At 52.2% G+C, this 27,719-nt stretch overlaps 1 protein-coding gene across 1 annotated transcript in view; it reads right to left on the reverse strand.

The window, feature by feature from the left end:
- Positions 1–1,147: 1,147 nt before the first annotated feature.
- The window catches only part of LOC121151897 (ATP-binding cassette sub-family A member 17-like), a 56,108-nt gene continuing 29,536 nt past the window's right edge, over positions 1,148–27,719 (reverse strand). Inside the window, exons 13-31 of the mRNA XM_040973750.1 lie at positions 25,877–26,032; positions 25,455–25,665; positions 21,784–21,934; positions 20,776–20,874; positions 18,943–19,105; positions 15,917–16,223; positions 13,912–14,185; positions 13,560–13,764; positions 11,969–12,188; positions 10,540–10,698; positions 8,834–9,012; positions 8,527–8,652; positions 7,673–7,867; positions 4,347–4,534; positions 2,786–2,956; positions 2,361–2,551; positions 2,166–2,239; positions 1,648–1,777; positions 1,148–1,209 (exon numbers count right to left, since the gene is read on the reverse strand). Of these exons, the coding sequence (XP_040829684.1) occupies positions 1,148–1,209; positions 1,648–1,777; positions 2,166–2,239; positions 2,361–2,551; positions 2,786–2,956; positions 4,347–4,534; positions 7,673–7,867; positions 8,527–8,652; positions 8,834–9,012; positions 10,540–10,698; positions 11,969–12,188; positions 13,560–13,764; positions 13,912–14,185; positions 15,917–16,223; positions 18,943–19,105; positions 20,776–20,874; positions 21,784–21,934; positions 25,455–25,665; positions 25,877–26,032 (3,261 nt within the window). The remainder of the gene's footprint in view (positions 1,210–1,647; positions 1,778–2,165; positions 2,240–2,360; positions 2,552–2,785; positions 2,957–4,346; positions 4,535–7,672; positions 7,868–8,526; positions 8,653–8,833; positions 9,013–10,539; positions 10,699–11,968; positions 12,189–13,559; positions 13,765–13,911; positions 14,186–15,916; positions 16,224–18,942; positions 19,106–20,775; positions 20,875–21,783; positions 21,935–25,454; positions 25,666–25,876; positions 26,033–27,719) is intronic.

Consider the following 27,719-nt stretch of genomic DNA (forward strand, 5'->3'; position numbering starts at 1 on the left):
GCCGGACACGGATGGTGCAACGCGGGGGTGTGTGTGTGATCAGCAGGTCCCGGTGGCCCCAAAGAGCTCAAGGTCCCTGGACAGGAAAGAGCCGCCCCCTGCCCAGAATCAGCAAGCCCACAGTCCTCGGTCCCCCGTCCCTTTGCCCTACTGTTGCCCATTTGGTTACTCTGTCATTGTCCATACCCCCCAACACTGGGCCGTGTTACTTTGTTGTACGTCCCTGAGCTGAGCACCTGTAGGGCTCAAATGGTAACAGTGTCCCCATTGACAGCCTGCCCGGCCCCTCACGCAGCCCAGGACCAGCTTTGCAGTGAGATGAGCCCGGCAGGGCAACTCTGGAGAAGGCTAGGCTGTTGGGAGGAGCTCAGGGACGTTCCTCCCCGAGTTGGATGGCAGGGCAGGGGCCTGGAGATGAGAACTGAAGACCCCGTGGCGATGCACCACCGGTGGGAGGCAGAAGTCCCACCCCCAGGACTCGGAGCCTTCAGAGGTGGGGGGTGGCCAGAGCTGGGGGCACCTCACGGAGCAGAGGGGCACAATGTCCTGATGGCTGGGACACTCGGGCCTCAGTGTGGAACATCCTCCACAGAGCCAACGACCACAGGAACTTCTGATGCGATAGGTGTGGGGTGGGGGGAGACACCCAGGAGTCCACACCTCCAGCAGCTGCCTGACATCGTTAGTGCCACTGTGTGGAGGTCTCCGTAGGCAACAGCCTGCCAGGGTCCCATCGTGGTGCTGTAAGCATTGTGTGCATCAGGTCACAGGGGCCTGGGAGGACGGAGAACACCCTGAGTCCTGGACATGCAGCCTGCCCTGGGCCAGCACACGTGCTCCGGAAGAACGCTGTCCTTGCAGCTTCCGACTCAAGGGCTCCCTCAAAGCACCCCTGGGATGCAATGTGAGCCCCACCATCTGTGAGTCGGGTCACCCACTCTGGCCCTCCCCTGCTTTCCAAGGGGCCTGTGGACATTTCCTCACAGCCATCTAAATGAAGTCTTGCCCATGCTTCTGCAGAGAGGTCCCTGCCTTGACACACCCTGAGGCTTGATGTGTGTGGGGGACACGGCCCACCCCATGCTAGTGGCCAACTGTCTGGGGTGTCAGGGGATGGGAGAAAAGGGACTGGGCCTGGTGGGAACCGTTACCACTCAGACTCCTCACCCCAAGAAGGGTACCAGCTGGAGGGCACCAGCCGGGGGGCACCTGCCAGAGGGTACCAGCCAAAGGGCACCAGCCGGGGGGCACCAGCCAGAGGGTACCAGCCGGAGGGTACCAGCCAAAGGGCACCAGCCGGGGTGCACCAGCCAGAGGGTACCAGCCAGAGGGCAGGCCAGGTGACAGGATGTAAACGGGGTGCTGACTTCAGAGCTGGTCCGCCAGTGGTAACCACTGCCTGAGTCACCTCCAGTCACTGCTCTGTGACAGGACAGCCCAGATGTTACTTGGGGCAGCCTCCACAGCCAGGTCTTCCAAGTGACTGGCCCCGCCTGCTAAATGAGCTGCTCTGGAGAGCCTCGGCGGTGCTGGTGGAGACGGACCACGCACACCTGGGCTGTCTGGCCATATGGGGTTGTCTTTATTGCTGCTGGGAAAGGTCTGAGGGGGCAGCTGTCGTAGCGGAGGGAGGCCGTGTCTGCCCACGCTGGCCATGCGCTTGTGCAGAGTACACGGGGTAGGTGAAGCTCAGGAAGACGTCCTCCAGGGAGACCTGGCTGACCGAGTAGTCATCCAGCTGGTACTTGTTCCTAGCTTGCTCCAGGATGCCAAACACCTAGGGGAAGGAAGGGGGCTGCGCGTGTGGAGCAGGGGTGGGGACGCAGAGGGAGAGTGGGGACTGGGTTGCTGGGATTGTCACAGAAACTCAGGGAAGGGCCTGACCCACAGACATAGGTGTCTGCTGTTTGGGAACAGACCTGACAGGGTCCCTGACTTGCTCTGTGACCCGGGCTTGTGCTAACCCTCTCTCCGAAATGAGGGGTCCAGGAGCATATCCTATCAGTCCTTCACAACTCAGACTCTGTGTTCCATGACAAATGTTTCTGAATATTGCCATGGAGACAGCCAAGCAGGGCAGCAGCAGAGCGTGAGGCTTCCACACAACAAAGGCAACAACTGAGTCCCCCTAGAAAGCCAGAGACGTGCCACGGGCCTGTGCTCACCTTCGCCCAGCCGAGGCCATGGCCAGGCAGGTGGTAATGGACCATCCCCTGGTGCTCATCTTCCAGGATGCTTCCTGCACACAGATCAGACCATGCTGCTGTGAGCTCCATGCTGGGCTAGGGCAGGGCGGCCTGGGCACAGGGACCCTCGCCCCAGTGGCTGGGGGGCGGAGGTTCAGGCAGGGCAGCACACACCTGGGAAGGTCAGCTCCACAAACACCTTGAACGCCTCCAGCGCCTCCTGCTGCCCCTTGCTCCTGACCTTGGCCTGTAGGGAGTAGCCGCTGCCAAACTTGCTCTTGAGGTGCTGCGGGCTGCCCAGGCACTTGAACTGACCCTGCACCATGATGGCCAGCCGGGTGCACAAGGCCTCGCATTCCTCCATGCTGGGGACAAGGGTGGAGGCCTGAGACACGGCTGGGGTGCCGCCACCCACCCTGACCGCCAGGGTCTTGTGTGGGCGGGAAGGTGGCGACGCCCAGGTCAGGGCATTCCAGAGTGTGGCCACGGCCAGGGGCCAGGGAGTCTGTGGTAGGCACAGGCCCTGCTGCCCACCCCGGAGCCTGCCCTCCCCGGCCTCGTCTGCTCTCTCACTGACCCACGGGGACCCCCGGCTCTACCTGTGGGAGGTGATGATGACGGCCTTGCCGGATTCGCGGGCGCGGGCCACGGTGTCCCAGAGCAGGCGCCGGGCCACAGGGTCCATGCCAGTGGACGGCTCGTCCAGGAAGATGACGGCGGGCTCTCCGATGAGGGCAATGGCCGTGCTCAGCTTGCGCTTGTTCCCCCCACTGCGGGAGGAAGAGAGGGATACTTGGGGGTGAAGGAGTCATTGCTATCCACACCTCCGCCGGCTCTGTCCACCTCTGTTCCTGAGTGCTGTTCTACATGGGGGTGGGGGGCTGGTTAGAAATGGCCCCCTCAGTGTCACCCAGGGTTGTACTGGGGTTAGAGTGCCCACACTGTCCACTTCCCCTGACACAGGATCAGGCCACAGCAGCACACGGCCGGGGAGTCCTAGACACAGGATCAGGCCACAGCAGCACACGGCCGGAGAGTCCTAGACACAGGATCAGGCCACAGCAGCACGCGGCCGGGGGGTCTTCTTTGAGGGTTCCTGCCACAGCAGCTCGCGGCCGGGGGGTCTTCTTTGAGGGTTCCTGCCACAGCAGCACACGGCCGGGGGGTCTTCTTTCAGGGTTCCTGCCACAGCAGCACGCGGCCGGGGGGTCTTCTTTGAGGGTTCCTGCCACAGCAGCACGCGGCCGGGGGTCTTTGAGGGTTCCTGCCACAGCAGCACGTGGCCAGGGGGGTCTTCTTTGAGGGTTCCTGCCACAGCAGCACGCGGCCGGGGGGTCTTTGAGGGTTCCTGCCACAGCAGCTCGCGGCCGGGGGGTCTTTGAGGTTCCTCTGGGAATTAGGGAGCATTTCTTCTCCATCAAGGGAGGGCACAGCAACATTTAATAAACTTTTTTAAGCTTAAGAGCATTTCCTGTAGGTAAGGCCCTGTTCTAAATTTTCCAAAAATCCATTTTGATTTTTTAAAGGAAGTTTTATTTGCAAAATGACCAGCTGAATATAGAAGGGGAAGGCACCTCCCGGGTAGAGCCAGGAGCTGGCGTGCATCTTGAAAGCAGAGAGGAAGAGACACCAAAGGTTTGAGGATTTTAAGTGTTCCCTGATCCTTCCTTGTGCTCCTTTGATTTTCAAAGGACATGAGATTCCTGTTAAGATGGAAGAGTCAAGACCATCATCATTTGACCCAAGCCTGCCTTGCTACAGGCCAGAGGTTCCAGGATTGCAGTACCACTTTCACACAGTCTGAGGGGCCCTGTAGGACCCTGACAACAGGAGCCCGTGGTCCACAGAGGTGTCCCACCAGACCACTTGCAGGGAGCTCAGGGGCCACTGATCCAGCAGAATGGGGAACCTGGGGGCTTACGAGATGCACCGATCAAACCCAGGAAGCCCTCCAGGAAGCGAAGGACGCTGTGTTACTACCCACCAGGTACACAGCGCAGTATAGTTTGTCCTCTACCCTCGAGTGACCCTGTCCCTGACAGAAGGCAGTGCTTTAGGAGAAGGTCCCAAACACCCTCTGCAGGGCTGTGGACCACACAGCCACCTCACCTGTGTGCGGAGACGAGGAGCTATCCCATACCTGGAAGCCTCAGATCTCACCTGTAGGTCTTCACCAGCTTGTCGGCGTCCATGTGCAACACTAAGTCCTCCAGGATCTGATTCACACAGGCAGCGATCTGGTGCTCAGGCACGCCCCGGATGCGGGCATACATGACTAGGGACTCACGGCCTGTCATGAAGTTCAGCAGAGCATCAAACTGGGGACAGTAGCCGACCCACTTCCGCACCTGGTGTCAGAACACAGGCAGAGAGAGAGGCCCCACAGGTAAACCAGGTGTGGGGAGGCTGCCTAGTGCCCAGTTGCCTTTTCTCTCTCTGGTCACTAATCAGGTTTGCCATAAGGACCTATGTGTGCAAGCCACCACAGGGGCCACGCACGGGCTTACGCCAGTGTCTGTGAGCCTGGGATGTGTGCTTGGCTTGTCCTGCTGATTTGCTTCCTTGCTGTTCCACACTCACCCTTGAAGTGTCCGTCAGTAGAAGAGGCTTACATCTTCCCCTCTAGAAATATTTTTTACTGGGCGCCAGTGCAGTAGCTCAGAAGGCTAATCCTCTGCCTTGTAGTGCTGGCATCCCATATGGGTGCCAGTTCTAGTCCTGGCTGCTCAGCTTACAATCCAGCCCCCTGCTTATGGCCTAGTAAAGCAGTGGGAGATGGCTCAGATTCTTGGGCTCCTGCACCCAAGTGGGGGACCTGGAGGAAGCTCCTGGCTTCGGATTAGCTCAGCTCTGGCTGTTGTGGACATCCGGGGAAAGAAACAGCAGATGGAAGATTTTTCTGTTTCTGCTTCTCTATGTAAATCTGCCATTCATAAATAAATAGATAAATAAAAGATTTTACATCAGACATGTGACCTGTAAATAGATTTTCTCTGTGAACTGTCACACAAAAGGGACGCCAGGTGCTGCTGGTGTCTCCTTGGCTGAGGGCCGTCCAGGGTCAAGCTAGCACCTGCTTCCCAGTCTCCTGACAGTACAGGCACCTGTGCTGTCCAGGGAGGGGCTGACTGTGTGGTGGCACGGGACAGTTCCCATCCCCTCACCTCCTGCTCTGCAATGCACATCACTAACGCAGAGCGTCTTCTGGCTCCTGGCTGCTTCAGCTGCTACTTCACTGTCCAGAGATACTTTTTGGATTTTATTCAACTATTCAGAAAATTCAGGGGTAGATGCTGTGACCCAGAGGGTTAAGCTGCTGCTTGGGGCACTTGCGCTCTATACTGGGCTGCTGGTTTGGGTCTCAGCTGTAAGGCTGTACCTCTGCTTTTTGTTTGTTTGTTTGTTTTGTTTTGCTTTGTTTTATACTTCTGGCTTTCAAGTATATATATATTCAGTAACACTTATTTGAAAGGCAAAGTGACTGATACAGAGAGATCTTCTACCCACTAGTCCACTCCCCAAATAGCCATGGCAGCCGCGGCTGGGCCAGGCGAAAGCCAGGAGCCAGGAATGTCTTCCAGGCTCCCGTGTGGCCACAGGGGTCCCAGCACTGGGGCCATCTTCCACAGTTTTCCCAAGTGCATTAGTAGGGAGAGGATAAGAAGTAGAGTGTCTATGTCTCCAATTGGTACCCGTGTGGAATACTGACCTCACAGACAGCAACTTAAACTGTGTGTTGGTCCAAGCATTGTTTTTTCAAGATTTATATTTTATTGGAAAGTCAGATACAAAGAGAAGAGACAGAGAGGAAGATCTCCAATCTGATGATTCACTCTCCAAGTGGCCACAACAGCCAGACCTGAGCCCATCCAAAGCCAGGAGTCAGGAGCTTTTTCTGGGGCTCCCACATGGGTGCAGGTCCCAAGGCCTTGGCTGGACTCCACTGCTTTCCCAGGCCACAAGCAGGGAGCTGGATGGGAAATGGAGCTGCTGGGATTAGAACTGATACCCATATGGGATCACTGCGTGTTCAAGGAGAGGACTTTAGCCCCTAGGCTACTGCACCAGGTCCCCAAGCATTTTTTGTTTGTTTGAATGCAGATTTACAGAGTGAAGGATAAACAGAGAGAAAGATGTTCCATCCACTAGTTCACTCTCCAATGGCTGCAACGGCTGATCTGAGGAGTCAAGAACCAAGAGTCCCTTCTGGGTCTCCCATGTGGACAGGGTATCAAGGACTTGTGCTGTCCTGCCTGCTTTCCCAGGCCGTAAGCAGAGAGCTGGATCAGAAGTGGAGCAGCCGGGACAAGCACCAGTGTCCATTTGAGATGCTGGTAGTTTAAGCTGGATGATTAGCCTGTTGAGCCATGGCACCACCCTCTCCCCCCCCCAATATTTTTAAAGTTTATTTATACGATTTATTTTCATTTGCTTGATAGGCAGAATTTCGAACACACACCCCTTCTATCCATTGTCTTACTCCTCCAAATGGCAACAAAAGACAAGGCTGACCCAGGCTGAAGCTGAGAGCCCAGAATTCTATCTAGAGTGCCTGCATGTGACAGAGTGGAAAAACCTCGGGTGGCCCCGGCACCCTGTATCAGCCCTGGTTTAAGCATTGGAAGCCAATATGTCTGGGAAGGCAGTGGAAGATGAGCCACGTACTTGGGCCCCTCCACTCCTGTGGATGATTCACAGGAGTCAGTGGCTCCTGGCTTTGACCTGTCCCAGACGTGGCTGTTGTGGGAACTAGGGAAGTGAAACAGCCAATGGAAGATTTCTGTTTCTTTGTCTTTCCCCTTCACTCTCTCTGTCACTCTGCCTTCAAGTTAATCAGTGCTGGGCCAGGCTGAAGCTGGGAGCTCGATCTCAAGCTGGGTTGCACCACATGAGCAATACTGCCTTTTTGAGTATACCAGGGAGCTGGAACGGAAGTAGAGCAGCCAGAACTTGAACTGGTGCCCATGGGGGATGCTGGTAACTGCTCAGCCCATTATCGCATCCCATATAGAGTACCAGCTGGAGTCCCATATCCTCCGCTTCCAAATCAGTTTCCTGCTAATGCATATGGGAAAGCAGTGGGCGCTCACTCCAGTGCTTGTGGCCCAGCCACCCGTGGACGCTCACTCCAGTGCCTGTGTCCCAGCCACCCATGCTTGAAAGTCAGATGGAGTTCTCAGCTCTGACTTGGGCCTGGCTCAGCCGTAACCATGGCAACCACTGGGCAGTGAACCAGCAGATAGATCTCTCCTCTCTCTGTCTCTCCCTGTCTCTGTCATTCTTTCAGTTAAATAAATACATTTTGAGAGATGATACTGAATAAGAGCTTGATGCCAGTGTGAGTAGAGTCCCAAAGGAGCAGCTTAGGATGGAGGTATGGTTAGAGGCCGAGGGGATGATGGCAGACTTTTCAGAGACAAGTCTCATTCTAGGCCCCTGCCCTGCACCCTGCCAGCACTCCCAGAGCTGTCTCCAGCTGCACTTACTTTGTCTAGGTCAGATCTGATGCTGATACCTCGGACAAAGGCATCTCCAGAAGTCATGGGCTTATCCCCAGTCAGCATCTTGAAAATGGAAGTCTTCCCAGCTCCATTGAGGCCAAGGAGGCCAAAGCATTCTTTTGCTTGAATGGTGAAGGACACCTTGTTCACTGCCACCAGGGGCACCTTGCTCTCATAGACCTGAGATGCATGAGACAGGAGAAATGGAGATCAAGTCCAGCTCAGTCCAGCAGCTGCACTGTGCTCACTGCACCTGGTCTAGGACAGGGCCCAGGGGCCCTCCTGTCCCCAGGCCGCCTGCTCTCCGTGGTGATACACGGCAGGGATGGTAGGGTTTTCTCCCTAGCTACTGTCCTTTTCTAAGATAAACTCTCTGACCCTGATGCCAACACAATTCTTTTTTGGGTATTGTGGAAGATTTTATTTAAATTTAAACCACCAGGAGCTAGCGGGAAGCAGTACGATGCATGAACTTGGAAGAAATGGTACCACGATATCCTGAGGGTGGGAGGGGCCCTGAGCCCATCAGGCTGACCAAGGAGGCCTCTTCCCAGGGCCTCCTCCACAACTGACCTAGGTCCTGAGGCCAGGCACTGGGTCCTAGCCGCCCTGCTAGCCTTCTTCCCTTCGAAGCGCTGGTGATCTGCTCCTGCTTCCACTCCCTCCCCAGGCACCCGTTCCGTCTGCAGGGATGCGGAAGAGAATGGACCTCTCCCTGAGTCAGGTAAATCATCTGTGACTCATCGCAGGGGAAGCCCACTGAGAGTCCACCTCCTCAGGCCCTTGCCAACAGGAAGGAGGGTCGTGTCATGGGCCTTTGAAGCCAGGTCTGACTTTACCTTTGACACTTCTTTAACAACCAGTGGGTTCTTCTTGCGCAGCTTTTCCAAATGGGTCGCTATGAGTTTTGCTTCCTGGACCACGTCTTGGTCTTCAGGTAATGATGATACCTCCAGCAGCTCTGCCTGTGTGACCGAAACAAGGATCAGGACCTGTTTCTGCAGGGCAGGAGGTAGCTGGAGGCAAGGACTGCGTTTCAGTAAACTCAGGGCCTTGTTTCCACACAGCTGAGGGGCAAGCCCTCGCAGGCCACAGACAGCTGGCACAGCAGGTAAGAGTCCCAGGGGCTCGGCCAGACACACTCACCACACTCTGCTTCCTGCACAGGCGGGCTAGCCGGGCTCTCAGGGTCCAGAACACATTGGTTTCAATGAGGAACAGCAGGACGATGTACACGGGGCCCGAGATGGCCAGTGCTGTGAGGTACTTCCCTACCCCCAGAGGCTCCCAGGCATAGATGTTCTTTTGGACCACATATTTCTCTGCTGAAACAGGGTAAGAAGACGTTCTGGAGCTTCCAGGGATTGTCAGACGAATCCCTCAACTGCACATCTAGCAGATAAATCCCGATCACACAAAGTGTCACTTGGAAGACGCTCTCTCGTCATCGTTGGGATTACCACATCCCAGGCAGTGGTAAATAAGGACATGTTGCTCTCTTTAAGACTATAAAAATGATGTGGTAAAATAAGAGACCTCTCATGTCATCCATAATAGCTCTGTATGATTTCTGTCAATAAAAAAATAAAAAATGAATAGGTGTTGTGGTTCAGGGGTCAAGTCACTGCTTGTAACCACCAGTATCTCAAACAGAGCAACACCTCAGGTTCTGGCCACTCCCTTTCCAAGCCAGCCTCCTGCCAGCGTGCCTGTGGAAGCAGCAAAGGTTATCCCAAGTGCTGGCCCTGCTGCCCATGTGGGCAACCTGCATGGAGTGCCAGCCCTGACTGCTGCAAGCATGTGGGGAGCGAGCCAGCAGCTGGATGGTCATTCCTTGTTTCTCCCCTCTGTCACTCTGTCTTTCAAATACATAAATAAGTAAATCTTTGGGGAATAAAAAAGAAGTATTTCTTCTTGTTCATGTGACAGTTGAAATACAAGCTACCTATATGTTTGAGTCTTTTTTTAATCCTTAATTACCCTAGGGGCCTCTATTCTCTTTTTAATCTGGTCTGCCATGACATTTTTATAGTATTTTAAAATTATACAGTGTATGTGGTGGTCCAACATCATGAATTAACTGCTTAATCCCCACCTTGCAAATGCTGGGATCACATATGGTGCTGGTTCATGTCCCAGCAGCTCCACTTCCCATCCAGCTCCCTGCCTGTGGCCTGGGAAAGCAGTAGAGGACGGCCCAAAGCCTTGGGACCCTGCACCTGCGTGGGAGACCCAGAGGAGCTCCTGGCTGGCTTCGGATGGGCGCAGCACCAGCCATTGTGTACACCTGGGAAGTGAATCAGATCTTCCTCTCTGTCTTTCCTCCTCTCTGTGTATCTGACTTTGTAATAAAAAAAAATAAATCTTTTTAAAAAGATTTTTTATTGGAAAAAATATATACATATATATATGTATATATGTATATTTCAGATACACAGAGAAGAGGAGAAACAGAGAGGAAGATCTTCTGTCCGATGATTCACTCCCCAAGTGAGCGCAACGGCCAAATGCTATGCCGATCCGAAGCCAGGATCCAGGAACTTATTCTAGGTCTCCCACGCGGGTGCAGGGTCCCAAAGCTTTGGGCCATCCTCCACTGCTTTCCCAGGCCACAATCAGAGAACTGGATGGGAAGTGGAGCTGCCGGGACCAATATGGGATCCCGGTGCTTACAAGCAAAGGGCTTTAGCCACTAGTACCTCACCAGGCCCTGTATTAGGTATTATAAATAAATTAGGCATGAATTAAAGTGTAGAGCAGCATAAAAATAGGTTAAATGCAAATATGCCATTTTACATAAAAGGATCAACTTTGTGTGGATTATATCTCAATAAAAATATACTGCTACTCACAAGCCTCATTGCACTCGACCTGGCTCAGGTTCTTGATGCTGCACAACTGCTGCAGTTCGAAGTTGTAGTACAAGTTGCAGAAAGCCATGCCCAGACAGTGGCCGGGGAATACCAGGAACGCATGGTCCAAGGACTCAGAGAATGCTTCGTAACCGAGCTCTGCAAGGGAGTCCAAGCAATACAGCAGTAAGTTAGAGCAAGGAAAAAGCACACCCTTGAATCTAGTGTTGTAACACGACGGGTTCAGCCATGGCCTCCCTGGATGCTCTGCTTCTGATGCAGCTCCCTGAAAACACACCGGGGAAAGCAGTGGAAGATGCCTCAAGTGCTTGGGCCATGCCACGTGGGAGTCCTGGATGGGCATGACCTTGGTAGTTGTGGTCACTTGGCGAGTGAATCAGCAGATGTTCCATCTCTGTCTTGCCCCACCCCGACATCTCCCTCTCTCTGTAATGATTCACTCCCCAAGTGACCGCAACAGTTGGTGCTATGCCGATCTGAAGCCAGGATCCCTCCAGGTCTCCGACATGGATGCAGGGTCCCAAGGCTTTGGGCTGTCCTCGACTGCTTTCCCAGGCCACAAGCAGGGAGGGAGCTGGATGGGAAGTGGAGCTGCCGGGATTAGAACCGGTGCCCATATGGGATGCCGGCACGTTCAAGGCAAGGACTTTATCTGCTAGGCCATCATGCTGGACCCAAAAAAACAATTTCAGAAAGATGTTTTTGGGGCTCACATTGGTTGTGGTGCAGCACCCCTAGCAGAGCTCTGGTCTGAGAGTACTGGCTACTCCACTTGTGCTCCACCGCTTGGGCCACTGCCACCCAAAGGGAGATGAGGACAGAACGCCTGGTTCTGGACTCCAGCCCGGTTCAGCCCACCCACTGCAGCAGGGCCTGCTGCTCTCCCAGGCCACTGGCAGGAAGCTGGATCCAAAATGGAGCAGCTGGGATACAAACCAGTGTCTATATGGGTAACCAGCACTGTAGGCAGAGACTTAACCCTATATACTACAACACTGGGCCCAAATCATTTTTTCATTTTTCTTTTCTTTTTTTTTTAAAGTAGAAATCTGATTAATTGTGACAAACGAATAAGCTTACAAAAACAACACCTCGCATCACGATAGAGGCTATCTCATCATTCTCCAAAGTTCCCCAGTATTTTTTGGGATCAATGCTCTTTCCGGATCCTTAGGCAATCCCTTTTCATATTCTGGGGGTGGATCAGGTGTCTGTCCCTGGACTTCACCGGTGTCCCCACACAGCTGTACAATCCTCCTTCGCTGCCCAGCAGTCCATTGGATGAATACAGCCAAACATTTCCCTCGCTTGCTAAAGGGTGTTTCTCAGAGCACAGCTGCCCTGAATGGCCTCTAAGAGGCACATCTTCTGCAGCTGTGGCAGGGACACTCAGCTGCCATGCGCTCACCCTGTTCTGCTGTGACTCTGACGAGCAGGATGGGCCCGATGCTCAGGAAGGTGAGCATGATGACCAGCTTCATGCAGGCGTGGCTGGCGCTTTCAAAGGAGAAGCTGACAATGTATATGAAGGGCACTGTGGCCCATCCGTACAGGAGCAACATGGAGACCAGGGCAGTGATGTTCTCATAGCGTGTGAACACGTCTTCTTTGTAGTATAAAAACACCACCTCAGGAAAGCGGAAGAATTGGGGAAAGTCCTTAGGAACCTATCCTCAGCACTGGAGAAAGAATGACGACACAGAGAGATCCTCCATCTACTGTTCATTCCCAAATGGCTCAACGGCCAGAGCTGAGCCAATCTGAAGCCAAGAGTCAGAAGTTTTCCCTGGCCTCCCTCACAGGCCGTCCTCGACTGCTTTCTCAGGCTATAGGCAGGGAGCTGGGTGGGAAGTGAAGCAGCTGGGACACAAACCAGCATTCATATGGGACGTTGATGCTTAAAGGTGGAAGGATGGCCTGTTGAGCCATCATGCTGGTCTGTAAGATTTTGGCCCTACCCCACAGGTACCTTCTTTCCCAACACCCACCATCAGCAGAAGTGTAGTGAGGTAGGAGGGTCAGACATGCCTGCAGAACACACAGACAGGGGGCTGGCTCAGTCTTGGCTACTCTGCTCCTGACCCAGCTTCCCGCTAGGACAATTTGGGAGGAAGATGATGGCTGCAGTAGGTGCCTGGGCCCTGACCCGTGGGAGACCCAGCCGGAGTTATGGGCTTCTCAGTCGGCTCAGCCTGGCTGCTGTAGGCATCTGGGGAGTGAGCCAGCAGATGGAAGATCTCTGTCTCTGTGTTATCCTGCCTTTCAAATAAATGAAAACAAAACAAAACAAAAAAACAAGAAACAGCCCCCCCCCCCCCTCAGGTGGAACAAAGAAGGCATCCAAGAAACCCTTAAATAGCTGAATTCAACCACCATCAAATAGTTGATGAGTATACTGGAGAGCTATTTCTGGATGGCCAGTCACATCCTCAAGGCTTCTGACAGCCAGCGGCAGTGACTGTGACGCCACGTGAAGAGCCTTGGGCAGGGGCGGGCCTTGTGCCACAGCCAGTGAAGCTGATGTTTAGAGCGCCCACATGACACTGCAGAGCTGCTGGGACCCAGTCTCGCCTCCACTCCCAATCCTAGTTTCCTGGGAATCTGTCCAGAAGGTGGCAGCAGATGGTCAAAGTACGTGGATCCCTGCCCCATGCGGGAGACACTGGAGCTCCTGCTAGCTCCGGCCTGGCCCAGTCCCAGCTTTTATGGACATTTAGGGAGTAAACCAGCGCCTGTCAGAGTCTCTCTCTGTTTCTCCCTTTCTCTCTTTATCTGTCACTGTCAAGGAAGTCAATACAACTAAGAAAAATTACAGAACCTTAAAACACAAAAAAACAGAGTAGGTCTGTCAGCTCACAGCCACGCCAAGACTCAGTGAGGAGTGGCTGAACTGCCAGCCGGAGATGCCAGCTGCTTCTGGTCCTGTGCCAGTGTCCTCAAGGCAACATTCCCTGCCATCTGCGGTGGTGGGGGGCACCCCAGCGTGATCCAGCACTCACCACCATCAGCAGTGTGGGGACAAGGAAGGAGATGAGGTCCCAGAGCAGGGCAGAGAGCCAGTAAGCTACCAAGTAAATGCCACTGACAAACTGGATGTGCTTGGCTTTGATCCGTCTCTCCCGCACAATCAAGATGGAAAAGGAGCTGGACAGAAAAGCGACTCCAAAGAGCAAGTTGACCACGAGGTAATGCCCTTTAGGGCCCCTGTGAGGAGAGAGGTACCAGTGCAAGTGGAACTGCCGAGAGTTGCCATCTCCACAAGAACAATTTGTTATAAATAAGAGATGAAGAAAGAAATGGGTTATGAAGAGACAGATGCTTTGAGTCAGAGAGGAGGGAGGGTGCACCCACTGGTATAGGACATTCTCGGATATCTCCATCTCCGACTGAGGCTGTGGGTAGTTGGACGTGCGTATGGAAGCCCCGGCACCGGAGAGCAGCTTGAAGAGGAAGTTGTCCACCATAGTCATGGCCAGAGCAGGGGAATGGTACGCCTGGTTGTTGAACAGTGCGGTCACGGTGGTGTGATTGCCCTCGTCCCTGAAGGAGGCTGCCACGAGGTAGAACTTATTAAAATCCTCAGGTTTCTCTTTGGCCTTTTTCAATAGGAATGTCTCTATAGAACCTGGAAGGGAGTAGGACATGCAGCAGGCAGTAAGCGTGACTGAGAGCGTGGGAGTCGAGCACCCTCCCCACCGGCCCCCCATCCTGCTGCTCCCTGGATGGATCACCACCCCTTGCCATATCCACTCTCTCCTGCTGCGTCCCACCGAGCATCCCAGGCCTCTCACCCTTTCAGCTCTGCCCTTGGCCTCTCATGAAGCACCTTGCTGCTCCCACAGAGCCCTTCCATTGTCTGCCATGGCCTGGCTGTGTGGCTTGTCCCCTCAGAACTCATACTGGAACCTGGTCTCCGGGGCAGCAGTGCGCAGCCGCACCGAGAGCCCTAAGAGCCCTCCTGGGAAGGGCCTCCTGGAGGCGGGGAGGGGTGGGCGCTAGGGCAGGCTCTGCTGCCTCGGCTTTCTCTCACTGCTCCCCTCACCTCCTGCCCTTCTATCAGGCTGCGATGCGAGAGGAGGCCCTCCCCAAAAGCTGAGCACAGACGCCAGGACTTCTCAGCCTCTGGAACATTCACAACACAAGCTTGTATTCTGTAAAAATGACCCAGTCAGTGGCCTGCTGATACAGCAGCAACAGTGTTAACACGCTACACAGCCTCCAGGCCTTGTGTCTGCTCTGGCCTCAGCAGAGGCCCTCCAGAGCAGACCAGGTCCCTGCTGTTCGGGAGGCTCCCTGGGCTGCCTTCCCTGTTCACTGTCACTTACTCAGGGAGTGTCCTCTGCCCTTGCAGGGCTCAGCCATGCCAGGAGACCTTGCACTGCAGGCACAGTGCCATCCCTGTGTTCTGATAACTCTGTCACCTGTCACCTTCTTCACTGAAGCCCCTGGCAGACATTGTGCACACAGGGTCACGCATGGGACACCTGTCACCGCAGCTGATGGCAGGGACCTTCAACCCCAAAGACGTCAAGGGACCATTGCCAGGGGGCACAAACTGTGCCAAGTGCTGCGTGGACGGTGTCTCCCTGGAACCGTCCCAATGATGCTACATGGCAAGGTTTCTCACTCTCATCGTCTGGCACATGAAACATGCTGACAGAGGGAAGTGTGACACCAGCCATTTTGTTCCACCATTTTCTACAACTGCTCTCCTTGATTTAAAAAAATCAGTATCCCAACATTTCACTGGATCAAAACAATAACGAATGTAATTTCAAAAGTCAAATGATTAGACAAGACGTGAGGCACAGCACTGCCCCCATCTCCCCTCAGCCCTTGCTCTCTGAGGCTTCTGTAAGCCAGAGCTTCTCCACGCGGTCAACCGCACTTTTTCTCTGTTGATGTCTTACCATGGAAGCAAAAATTTTGTTCTCTTGTCATTTTTGCCAACACCCCTAGACTTGCCATCCTAGCAGGGCTAAATCACACTTTTGGTTACTTCAATAGTCAGTTCTGACATTATTAGGACTAAATGAAGGCTTTTCCAAGCATGTTTCAACTTTGTACAGTTTCCCCTGTAACCATGTACTTGCTTTCTTACCAGCTCTTTTCTTCACATGCGCCATCAACTCTCCCCCCGACGAAAGTGCCGACCTTTACACTCACAGAGCTGACTTCCTGACCGCCTCCGGGGCTCCCATCAACCCCTAGAAGGACACATCCTCTGTCTCCTTCCTAAGAACCCTCCTCTTTCCTGTCATTTCGAACCTGAAAGGTGTTTTTGCTAAGGGGCCCTACGGGGCCAAGAGGGCAACCAGCAGCCTGTGGCACGGCCCATTCTCTGCCGGATGCTTACCTGGGACTTCCAGAGGGATCTGCCCCTCAGCCACAAGCATGCTTGCAAAGCGCTCTGAAAGCTGAGGATCCAACCTGGAATTCTGAGGAACAGAGAATGGGACCACGGTCTGACCGTACGTTTTCAGGCTGAGCTCCAGGGGGACGCTGGCCGCATTCATCACTCTCAGATTGAAGAAGAAGAGACTTAACATAATGATCACCAGCGGCACCAGGATCTGGATCGACAAAATCAGCATCCAGTTGCGCCAAGAATACAGCGCTTTCTTCAGGAACATGGCATAGAATTGCTGGCAGAGAAGAAAGAACTGCAACACATCAAGAGGGCACAGCAAAAACATGGTCACCAGGTAGACACAGGCAGACACAGGCAGAGAGCAGGCACACAGGCAGACACAGGCAGACAAGGCAGAGAGCAGGCAGAGAGCAGGCAGACACAGGCAGACACAGGCAGACAAGGCAGAGAGCACGCAGAGAGCAGGCAGACACAGGCAGAGAGCAGGCAGACAAGGCAGAGAGCAGGGAGACACAGACAGACACAGACACAGGCAGACACAGGCAGTCACAGGCAGACACAGGCAGTCACAGGCAGACACAGGCAGACACAGGCAGACACAGGCAGATACAGGCAGTCACAGGCAGACACAGGCAGACACAGACAGACAGCAGCAGACACAGGCAGACACAGGCAATCACAGGCAGACACAGGCAGTCACAGACAATCACAGGCAGACACAGGCAGACACAGGCAGTCACAGGCAATCACAGGCAGATACAGGTAGTCACAGACAGACAGCAGCAGCCACAGGCAGACACAGGCAGTCACAGGCAGACACAGACAGACACAGACACAGGCAGACACAGGCAGACAAGGCAGAGAGCAGGAAGACACAGACACAGGCAGACACAGGCAGACACAGGCAGTCACAGGCAGACACAGGCAGTCACAGGCAATCACAGGCAGACACAGGCAGACACAGCAGACACAGGCAGATACAGGCAGTCACAGGCAGACACAGGCAAACACAGGCAGACACAGGCAGACACAGGCAGACAGCAGCAGCCACAGGCAGACACAGGCAGTCACAGGCAGACACAGCAGACACAGGCAGATACAGGCAGTCACAGGCAGACACAGGCAGTCACAGGCAGACACAGGCAGACACAGGCAGACACAGGCAGTCACAGGCAGACACAGGCAATCACAGGCAGTCACAGGCAATCACAGGCAGATACAGGTAGTCACAGGCAATCACAGGCAGACAAGGCAGAGAGCAGGCACACAGACAGCAGCAGCCACAGGCAGTCACAGGCAGACACAGGCAATTCTTGGAGCACTGCCTGTTGTACCCCTCATTATAGGCCTACCTAACTTGTTATCTATGTTCAAATTACAAATGTTGAACTCATGATCTCTTTGATCTTTAATGGAAAAAGAAGAACAAGGTGGGAAGATGGGCCCAAATAGCTAGTAAAGGTAACGATTTCTCAAACGGACAAAGCTGACAAACTTCAAAGTGGATCAGAATGTGGGAAATGCCGATGTTGGTTGGTTTTAATTTTTTTCAGTGTTTTTTTTTTAATTTCACTTGAAAGGCAGAGTTAGAAGGCCACAGGGAAGAGAGACCGCGACACAGCTCAAGACAGCTTCTTTCTGTTTCACTCCAAAAAATGTCCTCAGTGGCCAGAGCTAGACCGATCTGAAGCCAGCAATGAGGAAGTTCCTCTGGGTCTTCCACATGTGTGCAGGGGTCCTAGGTACTTGGCCCGTTCTCCCCTAGGTGCACCCAGAAACCAACCTGGAATTGGATCAGTCAGGATGTGAGCTGGCACTCATATTGGGATGCTGGTACCTTGGGTGGCAGTTTTACCCACAATACCACAGTGCCAGCCCCAATGTGTCTTATAAAAAATTTCTTTCTTTCTTTACTTTATTGGAAAGTCAGATTTACAGAGAGGAGACACAGAGAGAAATATCTGTTCACTGGTACACACCCAAAATGGCCACAATGGCCAAAGCTGAGCTGATTTGAAGCCAGGAGCCAGGAGCTTTTTCCAGGTCACCCACGTGGGTGCAAGGTCCCAAGGCTTTGGCCCATCCTCCACTGCTTTCCCAGGACATAGGCAGGGAGCTGGACGGGAAGTAGAGTTGCCAGGCTGGGATTAGAATCAGCGCCCATATGCAGTCCTGATGCATTCAAGGTAAGGACTTTAGCTGCTAGGCTACTGTACCGGGCCCATAATATATATATATTTTAAATAAGAATTTTTACACTCAGCATTCTGAAGTTTACCTTTACCTCCTTCATCACAAGGCATTACTCTTCTCCTGTCCAAGGCTGCAGACAGAAAACGGTTCTCAAGAAGGCTCGGGAGCTGGCTTCCCAAACAACACATGCTCAAGGCTAGCCCTGCTAGAGCTCGCTGAGGCTGGAGAAGGCCCCTCACACAGGACAGGGGCTCCCAGTGTGGAGGCTCAAGCAGGCCAGCGTCCTCTCCAGTGTGTGATTCCAGACCACGAACAATGAAGCTAATCTCCAGCCCAGGGAAGTGAGTCTCATTTCACGTTAACACCTAATAGCAGTGCTCACTTTGGTAGCAGACAGGCTAAAAAACTGGGACAATACCACAGCAGCAAAAGCAAGACAATTGTATGAAATACACACCAATATCTTTTTTTCAATGAAAATGTTACACATTGTCCATGTAGCTCATACAGGTGTACTGTGAGAATTTAAACTCCAGCTTGTGTAACACAACACAGGGAAATAGAAAATACGGCTCCTGGCCAGTAGATTTGGTGTTTTTCCTTCTCGTTCTTACTAGCGAGAAGAAAAGTCCAGATCTTTCCTGTGACCTTATCTAATATCTTCTTGCACCGGGCTCATCTCCACCCAAAACACGGCACCTAAAATATGCACACTTTTTCTTAAGTACGTGTAAAAGTTTGGTTATACTTTTTGATAGAAATAGAAATGCTGTGGTCCTCAGAATTAAATCTGCGACTGTTCCGAATGCTTTGCTTACCCCGGTGTTTAGTCTCACTGGGAGGCCAGGGTGGATTGAGTAGATCCTGGAATGGATCTGTTTAATTCTGTCAACAGGAACTCTGCTCGTCATGGGGTGAGGACGGAGAGACGAACGCTTGCTGCTCAGGGCATTTATAGTGGAATCTGCCAAAGTACACACCCTAAACCAAATCAAAATGAAAAAAACAAATTCTCAAAGCACATTGCATCTGGATTAAAAGAATAAAAGCTATATATAACATTTAAAAAGAGTAAGACATTTAAGAATAATGAGAGGGAATCATACTTAGATTATGTACTATGTAAAACATATACTCTAAAGGTCTTAAATAAGTGCTAAACACTGTTAATTAGCCAATGCTCTTGTCAGAGAACTGTGGCAATAGTAACACTAGCGGGTACAGGGGCCCAAGGTCTTGGGCTATCCTTTGCTGCTTTCCCATGCGATTAGCAGGGAATTGGACTCTAAGTGGAGCAGCTGGTACTCAAACTGGCACCCATATGGGATGCAGGTGCAGGCGGATTAGCCCGCCTGGCCATGGCACTAGCCATTTCTGTTCAAGTCGTTGTTCCATTATTCTGCTACTGGGAAGTTACCGCTGCAGAGACATGCAGCATGTTGTGGCTTCTTTATTGCTCTTGGAAAAGTAGATTGATGCAAAGAAAGAGACACAGAGAGGACAATATTCTGTCCACTGTTTTATTTGCCAAGTGGCCGCAACGGCTGGAGCTGAGCCGATTTGACGCCGAGAGGCAGGAGCTTCTTCTGGGTATCCCACATGTGTGCAGGGCTCCAAGGCTTTGGTTCCAGGCCACAAACAGGGAGCTGGATAGGAAGTGGAGCAGCCAGGACACAGCCCGTGCCCACATGGGATCCCAGTGAATGCAAGGTGAAGATGAAGTCAACAGGCTACCACACCACACCCCCTGGCTCATTTTTCATTCCGTTACAGTTCCACAGAGGATGGTGTATTGGTTATGTGCTGTTAACACAGATTATCTTGAAGGTTAGCAGCTTTAAGTAGCCTAAATCATTTATTTTCTCACATAGTTTTTGTGGATGAGGAGTTTGGGAGTGACATGACTGGGCGATTCTCTCTCAGGTTTCCTCAAGTTGTTGGCCACAGGTGTGGTCGCACAGAGGCCTGACTGAGGCTGCAGGACTCACTTTCGAGGGCAGTGACTCACTTTCACCTCCACACCCAATTCCTTCACCTTTAGTCAGCATCTTGTACCACAGTTGATCAGCTGGCATGCCAGCAGACAGAGTGCCAGAGTGAGAAGAGAGGTCTTCTATTCCTGGGTCACTTCCCAAATGGATGTAACAGCCAGGTCTAGGTTGAGCTAATGCCAGGAGCCAGGAACTCCATCTGGGTCTCCCACATGGACCTGGGCCCAGTATTTTGGCTGCCTTTGGCTGCCTTCCTAGATGTGTTAGCAGGAAGCTGGACCTAAAGCAGAACAACTGGTACTTGAATCATCACTCCATATTGGATGCTGACTTCTTGAACAGTGCCTTACACTGCTGTGCCACGGTGTCCATCCCTAGGGAATTATTTTTCAGCGAAGTGATATTTTTAAACCAGAGTTGCCAGGTAGGCAAAAACATCCCAACTGATATAACACAGTGTTCCACCCATCTTTTGATTCCTACAAATTTCTTTCAAAATTGTTGAAAATTACAGTTAGCATTATCTCCATTATCCAACACGCCCATTACTGGAGTGCTAGTCTAAGGCTGGAAGACCACCGAGTTTGTAGCCATCACAGCATGGGCAACGCTTAGACAGACGGGCTTTAGGGAGCTTTACAAAGTGAGCTCTGCCCTCACCGAATGAACACCTCCTCCATGGTGGTGACCGAGGCCCCGAAGCTGGCGATGCCCAGCTCTGTCTGCCGTAGCTCCAAGCTGTTGAACAAAGATTCGAACCTGGAAGGAAAACACAGTTTTGTTACTGAAAGTTGGAAGGTGAATTCCTCACCAGCATGGTTAGCTTGCTAAATGAAAAATGTGTGAGCTTTGCGTGAGGACAATCCAAAGCTTTGGGATCCTGCACCCGTGTGGGAGACCCGGAAGAAGTTCCTGGATCCTGGCTTCGGATCGGCATAGTATCGGCCGTTGCGCTCACTTGGGGAGTAAATCATCAGACGGAAGATCTTCCTCTCTGTCTCTCCTCCTCTCTGTACATCTCACTTTCCAATAAATAAATAAATCTTTTAATTGGAAAATCAGATTTACAGAGAGAAGGAGAGATAAACAGAAAGATCTTCCATCTGCTGGTTCACTCGTCAAGTGGCTACAACGGTTGGAGCTGAGCTGATCCCAGGTCACAAGCAGGGAGCTAGAAGAAGAGTGGAAAGCTGGGATACAAACTGGTGCCCAAATGGGATCCTGGGATATGCAAGGTGAGGACTTTGGCCAGTAGGCTACTGTGCCAGGACTCAGATAATTTACCTGAAATAAAGAGAAATGGAAGTTGTGGAGGGAGACAGAGAGAGAGAGAGCTGCCAATCCCTGGCTCACTCCCCATATGCCTCCATGAGAGGCAGCAGGTGAGGTTGAAGACAGGAACCAGGAGCATCCAGGTGCCTAACCGGGTGCACCTAAGCCATGATTATTGCCTTCCAGGCTCTGAACTGGCAGGAAGCTGGAACCAGGAGCAGACAGTGCAGGTACGAGCATGCCAAGTGCCATGCCAAATGTCAGTCTTGAGGAGCTAGTTTGGTTTGCTTATTTGACTATTTGTTTGAAATATTATTTATTTCAAAGTCAGAGTCACAGAGAGGGAGTTGAGAGAGAGAGAGAGAGAGAGCGAAGATAACATTGAATGGCTCATACCTGTGCATACTCTCTTTCGGGAGTATGAATATTATTTCTTCACCAGCACTGGACTCTAACACAGCATTGGGTATATGATGATAAATCAGGTGAGAAAGTGCCTCCGTGTTACACTGTGGTGTCTTCAGTAAAGTGATATAATATCCTGAACCTGGAACACCATTGAAAAGATATGAAGCAACTTCGTTGTGTTAGGCTTCCCAGACCACACTTAGCATGGACGGCTCCCTGGGAGAGAAGCCGAGTGACCCACAACGTCACACTGAGGCCACACGGAACTTACCTGGGACGCTCTGTAGAGCCAGTCTTCAAAACGATGGGTTTTTTGCTTTATTTTATTTATTTAAAAGAGAGAGAAGTGGGGATCCTCTTCTGGTTCTCTCCCCAAATGCCTGCAACAACTGGGGGGGCAGGGCTTGGCTGGCCAAGAACATGGAGCCTGGAACTCATTCTGGGTCTCTCCCACGTGGGTGTCAGGGACCCAAGGGTGCGGCCTGCCCCTGCTTCCTCTAAGAGCATGAGTTAGCAGGACACTGGAATCAAAGTGCAGCTAGAACTTGGCATTCTATTTGCTTTTCCCTGCCACTTCACAGACCTGCTCCGGAGAGGCCATTGTTGAGTCTCCACTGCCACCCCAGGACAGGGAGGTGAGCAATGCTACACAGAAGGAAGAAGGCTACGCCCCAGTGTGTCCTTTCTGTGGTAACTAGGGCCTTGACAGCTCCAGTACAAGGATTCCCGTGTGACAATCACCTCACGCTCCGTGGAGGCCCGTCTCACGGTCTCACAAACACTTCAGAAGTCAGTAATGCTCATGACTGCTGTGCTGAGTGTGTATTCATTCAGTAAACATGGCTGAGGCCCTGGGATGTAACAGGTACTGCTCAAGGTACTGAGCATACAGCTATGGGTCAAACACCACTCTCCAGGCAGTGGGAGGCAAGCAAATCTGCCGCTTGGGTCACCCACATCCCACAGCAGAGTGCCTGGTTCCAGACCCGCCTTCCCTGTCCCCCAAAGCGAGAGGCACACATCGGGTGCCAGGATCTGAGCTTTGGCCTGGCCCAACGCCGCCGGCTGCAGCACTGACAGGACGCACCAGTAGATGCGTGATGCATGTCTGTCTCTGACTCTGCCTTTCAAATAAACAAAAATCAATAAATGCTAAGGATCCCAATTTCCGTGTCACTTTCACTACAGGAATGGGATCAGACAATGAACAAGATAGAGAGGGGACATGCCTGGGTTGTTAGTAACAAACACTCAGGGAAAAAGCAGAGGGGAAAAAGATTTATTATTTTTATTGGAAAGGAAGATTTACAGAGAAGGTGAGACAGAGAGAAAGATCTTCCCTGCACTGGTTCACTCCCTAAGTGTCTGCAATGACCAGAGTTGAGCTGATCCGAAGCCAGGAGCCTCCTCTGGGTCTCCCGCACGGGTGCAGGGTGCCAAGGCTTTGGGCCGTCCTCGACTGCTTTCCCAGGCCACAGGCAGGGAGCTGGATGGGAAGTAGAACAGCCCTGACACGAACTGATGTCCAAATGGGATCCCAGCAGATGCAAGGTGAGGATTTAGCCACCGAGCTATCACATCAGGCCCAGAAGTGTGGTTTTAAAGTGATGAAGGCAGCTCTCACTGTGAGCATGAGAGGTGTAGCCATGTAAGATCTAGAAACCTGTGTCAGCAAGCGGCCTTAGGGAGGGGCACAGCCTGAAGACAGGAGGGTCAGGGACACAGGACCAGGCCGATACAGTCCTACTGGCCACTCCTGACTTCACCATTTTTGTTTTTTTAAGATATATTTTTACTGGAAAGGCACGTTCACAGAGAGAAGGAGAGATAGAAAGATTTTTCATCCACTGGTTCCTTCCCCAAATGTTCACAATAGCTGGAGCTAAGCTGATCTGAATCCGAGCGCCAGGAGCCAATAGACTCCTCTGGGTGTTCCTTGCAGGTGCAGGGTCCGAAGGACTTGGGCAACCTTCTACTGCTCACCGAGGTCAGAATCAGGGAGCTGGGGGAAGAGGAGTAGCTGGGTCATGAACTAATGTCCATATGGGATCCCAACACTTATGGAGGATTAGCCAGTTGAACCATTAATCCAGATGCTCTGAGTAGGAGGGCAAGTCCCCGGAGGGTCTGTGCAGCCTCAGCAGAGTGGCACGTGCTGTCATGTGTGCATGGTGGGTTGGGAAAGAGGAATCAGGGCAATAACAGAGGCACCTGTGGGAGAAGAGGGCGGCCTGGGCCTGAGTGACTTGGAGGCTATGAGTCTGCAGGGGCAGACAAGGGCTAGGAGGAAATAGGACCCCGCTCCCCCACCTTGTCAACTAAGCATTAGAGGAAGGGGCTCCCTTTCCTGGGTGTCAGCTAAGCACCTGTGGAAGGAGCACAATGGGTACACAGCAAAGACTGGGGGCTTTGCAGGAGTCTGAGTGTCACTGCACTCAGTATTCAGCAGGCCCACACTGAGCTTTGGTGCCCAGTGTCACAGAGCCAGGAGGTGGCCCAGCCTTCATGGATCCATCAACGCCTTTCATGGAGGAGGGAGTGCTTGCATCATTCCCTGGAAGAGCAAGTCATTACAAAGCAGTCAGCTTCCCTAGCTCTTTTCCTCTTTCTTTTTTTTTTTTAAGTAGGATTTATTTGTTTATTGGGAAGTCAGATATACAGAGAGGAGGAGAGACAGAGAGGAAGATCTTCCGTCCGATGATTCACTCCCCAAGTGAGCGCAACGGCTGATGCAATGCCGATCCGAAGCCAGGATCCAGGAACTTCTTCCAGGACTCCCACACGGGTGCAGGGTCCCAAGGCTTTGGGCCGTCCTCCACTGCTTCCCCAGGCCACAAGCAGGGAGCTGGATGGGAAGTGGAGCTGCCGGGATTAGAACCGGCACCCATACGGGATGCCGGCGCGTTCAAGGCGTGAACTTTAGCCACTAGGCCACGCCGCTGGGCCCAGCTCTTTTCCTCTTAATGCACACACAACCTGCCCTGCTGCCAGTAGGGAAAGCTGCCCCAGGCCCTCAGCAGGTGGGGCCATAGCACGGAACTTCCCAGCCTGCAGACTTTTTTGTTTTTTAAAAAATATTTATTTTTATTGGAAATGCAAATCAGTTACCAGAGAGAAGGAAAGACAGAAAGAAAGATCTGTCTGTCCCCAAATGGTTGCAATAGCTGGTGCTTAGCCGATCCGAAGCCAGGAGCCAGGAGCTTCCTCCCAGTCTCCCATGCAGATGCAGGGTCCCAAGGCTTTGGGCCATCCTCAACTTTTCCAGGCCACAATCAGAGAGCTGGATGGGAAGTGGAGCAGTCAGAACACAAACCAGTGCCCATATGGGATCCTGGCTCTTGCAGAGAGGATTTAGCTATTGAACCATTGCACCAAGCTCAGGACAAACCTTTTCTTCTGATCAATTAGTCAGTTACAGATCCTGTTACAGGTTGTGCAGTCTGATGTACAGACATGGGACGCAGGCCAAGGGTTATTCAGGCATTTTTCATGAACATAAGAGAGTAGATTTAGTGGATAGATAAGACAACTGGGTCAGTAAGCAGAAAAAGGGGACAGAGGCTGGTGAGAGATAGGAATGATACTGAGCACAGCAGGCCAGCAGCACTGACCACATGGTAGGCGGCAAGAGGACTGCCCGCCCTCTCACTCATGCTCACCATATTTCTGCTTGAGGAACAGCGGGGACCCACAGCACTGCAGTTTCCCCTGGGCCATGATGGCAATGCGGTCCCCTAGCAGGTCAGCCTCATCCATGTAGTGGGTGGTCAGCAGGATGGTGCGGTCACTTTTCTGCTGCTGCAGCAGGTCCCAGACAGCCCTCCTGGAGATGGCGTCCATGCCCGAGGTGGGCTCGTCCAGAATCAGCACCTGAGGGTGAGTGGGGGAGACAGCCTTGGGATGACACCAGAGCCTCATCCGAAGGCTCGGGCTGGAGGCACAGAGTGTCAAAGATGACCCACAGCTGCCCGTGTCAGGCTGCTTAGTTAGGGCATCAAGGCCATCGCAAAAGCCAAGAAGAGCAACAGCCCGCTGTACCTGCGCCCTCCTGCCCGCTGCGCCTGCCCCCGAGGCCCCATACCTTGGAGCCCGCAATGAGGGCGATGCCGATGGACAGCTTGCGCTTCATGCCCCCACTCAGCAGCTTGCACCGGGTGTGGCGCTTGTCCTCCAGGCCGAGCACATGCAGTATCTGCTTGACCTCCTCGGGGCACTTGTGGCGCGACAAGCCTTTCAGCTGAGACCACAGCAACCAAAGAGAGTTGGGGCAGGCCGTGTGGTGGGAAATGGTTCCATGGAATCAACACTTGTGAATACACAAAATACAGCCCAGAAAGGTACAAGGGCAGGCATTAGGTGAGGCGGCTGGGATGCCGCCCTCCTTGTCGGAGCATGGGTTCAAGTTCCAGCCCCGTTTGGTTCCAGCTGCACACAGTTACGTGGGAGGGTGCCTGTCAACCAAGTGAGCCAGCACATGGAAAGAGTGTTCTGTTTCTGTCTCTCTGCCTTTCAAATAATAATAATTATAATGTCCAAAAAGTTAAAAAGGTTTTAGAAAATATAGACATTTGAAACTTACCCCCTTTAGAAAAGGGGATAGGCAAAAGGGTTTTACATTCTGAACCTTGAAAAGGAATCTATGGCTTGGTAAACGTGAGCACGAAGCAGCTGTTCAGAGAATCACACCTCAGGGCCAGGTGAGACATCCTCAAAAACTTAAAAAGAGCTAATAAACCATTTCAGCAAAGCTGCAAATACAAAATAAATACACGCATTTGAGTTGTGTATTGCTACACACCAGCAGTGAAATTACAGAAACAAGTGTGTTCATATCAGCCTCGCAGGGATGCAGTGTACAGACTTATTGCAGGACGAGGGATAACTGTACACTGAAAGCAAACAGGAAATAGTGAAAGAAAACAAGGCCTAAATTAATGGAAATATAGTTCTTGCTCTCAGTGGGTCCTTAAAATATTAAGAGTAGCATTACTGGAGACGTCCTAGTGCAATGGTGGGCCGACTGCTACCCACAGTGGAATGCCAGCGGCAGCCCTGCCTCTCTGCCAGTGCCGTCCAACAGCAGGAGCCTGTCCCCATGCGGGACCAGTGGGGGAGTTCCCGGCTCCGCCCGGGGTTCTGCCAGGCTCGCTCCTGGCTACGCTGCGGTCCTGGCTACGCTGCGCTCCTGGCTATGCTGCGGTCCTGGCTACGCTGCAGTCCTGGCTACGCTGCGGTCCTGGCTGTGTATCAACTATAACAAGTAAAGTCAAGCTGTAGACCTGTGGGTGACACAGCTTAGAAACCTGCCCCAAGGAGAAAAATCTGATAACCAGAAGTACAATGACCAAGAGCAAAAGAAGGGACAAAGGCACAATGAATATTACTGAATTCTCTTCTGCAAAGAAGCAAAAGCCTTTGCCAACCTCAGAGTTCACTGAGGAAGAAAATGGGGATACAGAATTCAAAACACTTGTCATAAAGCTTCTTGTCTACAATATGAAGTACATAAAGCAGGCTTTCAAGCAATTTAAGGAATATGTCACACTGGAAATGAATCAAATGAGAGTTGATATTTCAGAAATGAAGAATACAGTGGAGCAAATTAAAAGCAAAGTGAAGAGTCTACAAAATGGAATGAAGGAAGCAGAAAAAGACTCTCAGAATTGAAAGGTATTTCCTGTCACCAGGGGGAAACAAAGCAAAAGCTGAAAGCAGAGCTGAGGCAACCTGAAAAAAATATTCAAGAACTGAAGGAGTGCTCACTTCGGCAGCACATATACTAAAAAGAACACCACTAAAAGGCCAAATAAAGGAGTTATGGGAGTCCCAGAAGGTGCAGAAAGAGAAGCTGGGTTTAAAAACCATTTAATAAAACATTAAAGGAAAATTTCCAGAATCTAAGGAAAGAATTGGGAAACAACATG

This window comes from Ochotona curzoniae, unplaced genomic scaffold (assembly GCF_017591425.1).
Source record: "Ochotona curzoniae isolate NIBS_2020 unplaced genomic scaffold, NIBS_Ocur_1.0 contig_2321, whole genome shotgun sequence".
In the NCBI taxonomy this organism is placed as follows: Eukaryota; Metazoa; Chordata; class Mammalia; order Lagomorpha; family Ochotonidae; genus Ochotona; species Ochotona curzoniae.